Source organism: Nannospalax galili, unplaced genomic scaffold, assembly GCF_000622305.1.
Source record: "Nannospalax galili isolate Female #2095 unplaced genomic scaffold, S.galili_v1.0 scaffold346, whole genome shotgun sequence".
NCBI classification, from domain to species: domain Eukaryota; kingdom Metazoa; phylum Chordata; class Mammalia; order Rodentia; family Spalacidae; genus Nannospalax; species Nannospalax galili.
The window spans coordinates 2389228-2396435 of record NW_008357637.1 but is presented as its reverse complement, the minus strand read 5'-3'; the positions used below and the strand labels follow the sequence as shown (position 1 = coordinate 2396435).

The window sequence follows — 7208 nt, the reverse complement described above, 5'->3', positions numbered from 1 at the left end:
CAGGGATCCGCCTGCCTCTGCCTCCCGAGTGCGCCACCACACCTGGCTTGCCTGTGTGTATGTAAGTACACCTGTGTCATGCAGTGCCTTCAGAGGTCAGAAGAGAGCATCAGGTCCTTTAGAACTGGAGTTACAGACTTGTTAGCTGCCATGTGGGTGCTGAGAATTGAACCTGGGTCCTCTGCAAGAGCAGCCTCTGCAAAAGCAGACAGTACTCTTAAGTACTGAGCCATCTCTCCAGCCCCAGACATACCAAATTTTTTAAAAATTAAACATGGTATGTACAGATGTGATTTCTGCTTTTTCCACTGCTGCATCAAAATTATATTTGACAGTGACCATTGTGGCTGCAAAATGAATGAAGCCTCAAAGTCCCCAGCCTAGTCTCTGCCACAGCCACTGGTGGGCCACAAACTGCCACTCCAGCACCTCCTTTCTTTGCTTCAGTAATTAAAAATGTAAGAGAGAGCCAGGCGTGGTAGTCCAAGCCATTATTTCCAGCACTTTGGAGGCAGAGGCAGGCAGATCTTTGTGAGTTCAAGGCCAGCCTGGTCTACACAGTGAGTTCCAGTCCAGCTGGGGCTACGGGGAGAGCCTGTCTCAAAAAGATTGAAAAAAAAAAAAAAAAACAGAAAAATACAGATTATCTGGGCAGCATTTGCACACAGTAATGATCTGTGGGCACTTGAGGGTGGCTGTCCCTTTGTGTTAAAATGACTTTTACAACATGGACATGTTCTGGACAAATGACTTTTACCTAACTTTGCAACCAAAAAGTTAATCTTATGTTGAGGTCATTTAGCGCTATCTCAGCTTGTTTATAATGCAAAACAAGCTTACAAAACCTTGTGCGCCTCTTGTGACCTAAAACATATAGGTTTAATCCCTCATGACCTTTCCTTGCCCTTGACTCAAACAATGCATTTACACATGCACACATGTGGGGGGGAGGTGTATGTGTGTGTTTTGTATATTAAGTACTACAGGAGATTTGTTAAAAGTAACAGATTATCCCATTTGTGTTGCAAACAACAGATGGGATTAAATTGGTAACATTTGTTTGTGGTTGTACGCATGCTGTCCTAGGTCAACAGCATCAGAAGGGACAAAAATCCTCTGGTGATAAAAGTCCACTTTTCCTTTCCTGTTTCATGGTGGGATACTGTTTGAATAAAGAGAGAAAAAAAGCCATTGTTCAAGAGCCCAGTTCTGAGAGTAATCTGAAGGAACAGGTTCTCAGAGCAGTTCAGGTCCCCTCTTGGCTAAAGCGGACACTAAGAGTCAAGCTGCTTTTATTTTAGGCATTGCCACCATGTGGCACGACACTGGGCCACACCTTGGAACCTGAATGCCCTTCCCAGGTTAACCAGTCCAATTGGTATTGAGACTACATCTTGATTTCCACTATCATCACACCTGAACTTTGTCTTTTTTGTAGTGAGGAACATGAAGCATTTCTTACACCCAGTCCAGGGTCCTGATTTATGTTGTCTTACCGGTGTTGCCTAATACAAATACATATAGTACCATATATTGGATAGTATGGGCGCCTAATATAAATACATATAGTACCATATATTGTATAGTATGGGAACCTAAAAAGTTAATTTGCTTCCCTAGTCTAGTCCAATAGCAAAGCAAAGCTTAACACATTTATACTTCTCTATGTTTAAAAGATATAAAAATTGCATTCAAAATAGGATCATACTATTATACTTACTCAAAAATAATTTTAGGATCTTCAGCACTTTTGTCCTTAAAATCAAGAAGCTCTTGAAGGCTCTGGATATACCTAAAATGCAAATCAACAGAGTTCAATTTCCTCTTTATATTTCAAAAGTTACAGCTTGTGAAATTAGCACAAAATGTATTTAAATTATTTTATAATTTTAAATTTAGAATACTCCTATAAATATGGCTGAAGCAGGACTTCTCTTTTTGAGACAGGGTCTCATTGTAGGCCATGTTGGCCTCAAATTCATTACATAGTAGAGGGTGAACCTGAACTTCTAACTATTGCCTCCATTTTCCAAGTCCTGGGATTATAAGTATGTGTCACCAAGCCCAGTTTTAAGTAGTGCTGGGAATTAAACTCAGGGCTTTGTGCATGCTAGGCAAACACTCTACTTTCTAGACCAATGCCTCTTAAACTGTATTTGCAACTGCTCCACACTTAGTCTAGCAAGTCTCTGGTGATCACATACAAAGCAGTCCTTCTTTGCTTATTTTTAAACTAATGTTAGTTCAGCTAGGCTCACAAACTATAATACCTATAAACAGAAAACAAGATCTCCATTAATCAAATTGGGATATGTTTTGCAGTTGAAGTTTTTCTTTAATATTTAACTCTGGCCAGCTCTTCCAAAAAAGTGTGTATGTGTGTGTATTTAAAAGAATAACACTTTTAGTTGGACAATGTAGCACATTTCTGTAATCACAGTACTCAGGAGGCAAGTTTGATGTCAGCCCAGTTTGGCCAGTGCCAGGCCAAGTCAGGCCAGTGAGACCTTAGCTCAAAACAAGAAGGGTCAACAAGAGGGCTTAGAGGCCAAACACCTGACAACCTGAGTTCCATCCCTGGGAGCCACATGGTGGAAGGAAAACACTGATTCCTGCAAGTTTTTCTCCACACACATGCCCTCCCCCTAATACACACAATAATAATAATGTATTTTTTAAAGTAAAAAATAACATTTTTACAATTCTTGAGCAGGATATGGTGCCACAAGCCTATAACCCAGCACTATAGTGAAAGCAGAAAGATTGGTTGCAAATTCCAGGTCAGCCAGGGCTAGATAGTGAGTTCTAGGCTAGTCTAGGTTACACTGGGAGATCTTAAGAAAAAACTAACTAGAGGGCTGGTGAGATGGCTAGGTAGGTCTGATATCTGAGTTCAACCCCAGGAACCCACATGGTGGAAGGAAAGAACAGACACCCAAAAGTTGTCTTCTGACCTCTACCTGTGTTCTGTGGCACACATGCACACACACACACAAAATAAAAATGCATAAACGTAATAAAAAAAAATTTAACTAAATAAATTAAATAACATTTAAAACAAAGTCCACAGATAGGTGACCACATATTGCACTATCACACTGAACTCATTAATGCCTGGGAGCACCTTTTAAAAAAAAAAAAAAAAAAAAAAACAGAAGAATAAAGGTGGTTTCTGTCGTAGTATGAGGAGGGGTCTCAAGCACTCCTTCTACCTCCACGTCCTAGGAGTGCTGGAATTATAGGCGTGTGCCACCTCCACTGGTTTATACAATGCTGGGGGACTGAAGCCAGGGCCTGGTGCATGCCAAGCAAGCACTCTATCACCTGTGCTACATCCCGGCTCATAGCTTTTCATTTATAAAAAGATAAACTTCAACAAATAAATTCACTTTATAAGATACCCACACCCCTGAATATTATCATTATAGTAGAGTGGAGACAGGCAAATAGGGCTTGAATTCCACAGCTCCACTATCAGTGCTTGAGACAAAGGCCCTTTAGTGTCACAGCTTCCTTACCAGAAAAAGGCTAACAAGCAAGGTTGGAGGGATAAAAGGAAACATAAATATACAGCCATCAATACTATACTTTTCTCTTTAGAATGTAACACTCCTACAGATACAACAACATAAATCTTAAATTTAGTATCTGAGGGGCTGGAGAGACGGCTCAGCAGTGAGAAAGCACTGACTGCTCTTCCAGAGGGCCAGGGTTTGGTTCCCAGCACCCACACAGCAGTTTACAGTTGTCCATAACTCCAGTTTTGCAGGATCCAACACCCTGTTCTGGCCTCCATGGGCATTTCATGCACTCTGTGCATTTTACATACATGGCAAGCAAAACACTGACACATAAAATAAAAATAATTTTTTAAAAACTTAGTGTCTTTATTTCTATGCAGACCTGATTAGTTTTCTCAAAAACAAGGGATATGGAGAGGGTTGGTTTTTTGTTTGTTTGGTTTTTTTTGTTGTTTTGTTTTTTTTTTGTCTCATTGTGGGTCTTGCTATGTAGACAGGCTGGCCTCAAACTCACAAAGATCCACCTGCCTCTACCCCAACTCTATCCCTCGCCCAGGCGCTGGGTTAAAGGTGTGCACACACTTGGCAAAACCAAGGAGTTTTAATGAAGCCGGGTATTCAGAAAAGAAGCCCCGCCCCCCCCACACACATACACACGCACACAGCAGAAATACTGTTACTGCCTTAAGATTCTACTGAAGAGTAAAACAGCATTTGCTTTAACCTTGAACAAAATCCACAGGTCTACTGACACTGTAAACACAAGATGGGAATCTTACCAGCTTTGCACCAACTGTACAGATGGGGTCCTGAGGAGGTTATCTGGAAGCAGGCTTATTTCTTTCATGATATTTGCCAATCTAACAGGTAACTCTTGTCGAAGAAACATAAATGAGGTCTTTTCACAAGCATTTACTGATCCTGAAACCAAACACAGCAGGGAAAGCAGTAAGTAGAAGTGATGAAGTGGTATCAGAAGCCAGGGAGACATGGGGTGGGAAAGACAGAATTACCATAGTTAAGAAGGGTCTAGGAAGCAAAGAATCCAGGCCTGAGCAGGGAGAGGTTGAGACAACTGGTCTCTAAAGCTACCCACAATCTAGGACGACCGTTCCAATGGCTCAGTACAATACTTAAGGCACTTTTTTATACCCTTTGCCATCACCTTTACAGTCTATGTTAGAACTAAAATAATCTGACGAGTAAGGCTCAGAGCCCATCAGTAGAAATGGGAAAAATCCTATTCTATATACCCCACTGCTGCTATCACCCAGAAATTCTGTTTCCTAAGTAGATTCATAGAATGCCTAAGACAGGGAAATTTTGACCTGTGCATGCCAATTCGCCTATTTCATAGCAAACCACAAATACTAATCACCCTAAAAGAGTGCAGAGAAGGGTTTTCACCTGCAGAAGGCAAAGACCAGTAATACCACTTCAGCTACCTTCAAGGAGGACCTACTAATTGTCAGATTTATGGAAAGTCACCTGCCCCTTCCTCCACTTCTGTATCCAGATGTTTAGCTGGATAGTTGTAGTGTCTCTTGGTGACCAGCTTCACTTGAACTAAAAAGCCACATTGTTTCACATTTCTAACTCAATCCTCCTACTCTAGCAGATGAAACTATCAAAAGCTACCTTGTCATCAGCAGAAAACATCTTGTAAAGTTTAATGGCATACTTTGGCATACTTGGGACAAGGTGAACACCCCTGCAACAGTACAGTCTCCCTCTCAAAAAAAAAAAAAAAAAAAAAGCAGGAAAAAAATCCGCCTGCCACTCCAAAGTACAAATGGGGTTCCTGAGGAGCCATGCTGGTTATCTCTTAAGCCTGCTAACTAACCTTCTTATGACCTGACAACACAACGCTGAAGATAACTTCTTCTCCAAAACTTTGTAACTTTAATGTTGGAGTGAGTATTTAGAATTTTTCCTCTCCCCTCCCTCTCATCACTCCTGAAGTCAAATGCCTAATTCTGTAGTTCCTTCTACACTCTTGTCACACGCAGACAAAAATCTTGCTGGTTCGTGATGAACACCACAGCCTCTGGCCTCCTGCACTTCACAAGTGCTGGAGACTGACTCACTGCTGATGAAATGAACTTGCTGTTGGTGGAAACGCTTAAACCACTGCAAGGAAGACGCGCTAAAGAAACACCAGGCCAGTAGGAACTTGCTTTCCTATCACCAGGCCAGTCTTAGTCCTCGTGTGACTGCACTGATCTTGTCTCTGCAGAATCCGATTGCCACTGCGCGCCCCGGCCTGGCATTCAGGAAGGGACCTGGTCCCGGGCGCCCACCTGCGCACGTGCGCTGCAGGCGGCGGCGCGCGGCCCTCCTGCTTTGTTGTTCCCCCACACAGAAGACTCTCTCCGAGTTACCGCCCACACCCTCCAGGGAGGAAGGAAGCACCCAGGGTGCAGGGGGAGGCGACGGGAGGGAGGAGGTGTGCGCTCCGAAGGGCCGGGACAGTGTACAAAGGCCCGAGGGTCGGGTCACCCTCACCGAAGTCCAGGAACTGCTTCATGGAGAGCGGCGACGGCGAGAAGCGCGCGTAGAAGTCCACTTGGCCCGGAACGCCGCGCTCGGACGCCGGCCCAGAGCCCGAGGCCGAGGCCAGGCTGCGGCTGGCACCCGGGCCCGAGGAGCGCGGCCCGAGGCCCGCGCGAGCCAGGGCGGCTCTGCATAGCAGCCGCGCCAGCCTCATGCCGAGCCCCGCCGGTGGAGCCGGAGCCCCCGGCACCAGACTGCAGCTCAGCGCCACGGACAAGCGCTACGTGCGGGACGTGGCGGGCCGCGGGGGCCGGGAGTCTCGGTCAGTACCAAGGCCACCGCCCCCTCGCTGGAGACCCGCCCCTCTGGGTGGAGCCCGGGAGGAAGGAGGCGGGGAGAGGGAAAGAAGTGCGGGACGCTGGGGAGGTGCAGAGCTGCTCCGCCTCGTGGGGTGGGGCCGCCGGAGCCGAGCTGGACAGGTGGCTAGAAGTCTCCTACGCCCAGAGACTAGGTCCGGCAGCAAGGCCAGGGGGAAGCCAGCTGCCCACTCTCTGGAACCAGGTGCTAACCTGGTTGTCTGGTCCAGCTGGCTTACAGTGCGCCCCTTCCCACGCCCCTTCGCACCTTCCTGCTTCCTCTTCCTTCCCAGTCTCAGCTCAAAGGCACTAGGACACCGTCGCAGGCAGGGAACCTGTTCCAGTAGCGCCCCTGAACCCTGTGAGCCCCACGTTTTACAGGTGAAGAGCGGGAGAGTTTCGAAGCTCACCCTTTCGTAAAGTAAGTGTCCACCCTTGCATGTGTTGAGCTTGGGGTGTGACCCTAAAAACATTACAGCGACTACAGTCCCTGCAGAAAGCTCTTTTAGTATTAAAGCCTAGCTCCAGTGCCTTTCTGTTTACTCTATCTTGCAGACCCCAGGTTCCTGCTGTCTTTTCCATGTCTACAAGTAGTGGACCTAGAATTAGACAATTTCTAATACGTAATCCCACGAAACTCCAAACTCTGCAGTGCAGTTGCGTCTAAGAAACCACTGTCTCTTCACTTCTGCTTCTTTCCCATGCAACCACGCCAACATTTGGTATGTTTTAGGTGCAAGAAAATTATTCTGCCATGGATGTGGCTTATCAATTAGATAAAATACACATAGAGCATAGAATTAACACTTCATTATTCCATGCTGGCCAGTTCTTGGAT

The 7208-nt window shown here is 45.4% G+C and overlaps 1 protein-coding gene across 1 annotated transcript in view; it reads right to left on the bottom strand.

Annotated features, from left to right (window-relative positions):
- Positions 1-6374, bottom strand: part of Pdk1 (pyruvate dehydrogenase kinase 1) — a 29138-nt gene extending 22764 nt beyond the window's left edge. Inside the window, exons 1-3 of the mRNA XM_017794900.2 lie at positions 6027-6374; positions 4301-4442; positions 1721-1792 (exon numbers count right to left, since the gene is read on the bottom strand). Coding sequence (XP_017650389.1) covers positions 1721-1792; positions 4301-4442; positions 6027-6228 — 416 coding nt within the window. The 5' untranslated portion in view covers positions 6229-6374. The remainder of the gene's footprint in view (positions 1-1720; positions 1793-4300; positions 4443-6026) is intronic.
- Between the last annotated feature and the right edge of the window lie 834 nt (positions 6375-7208).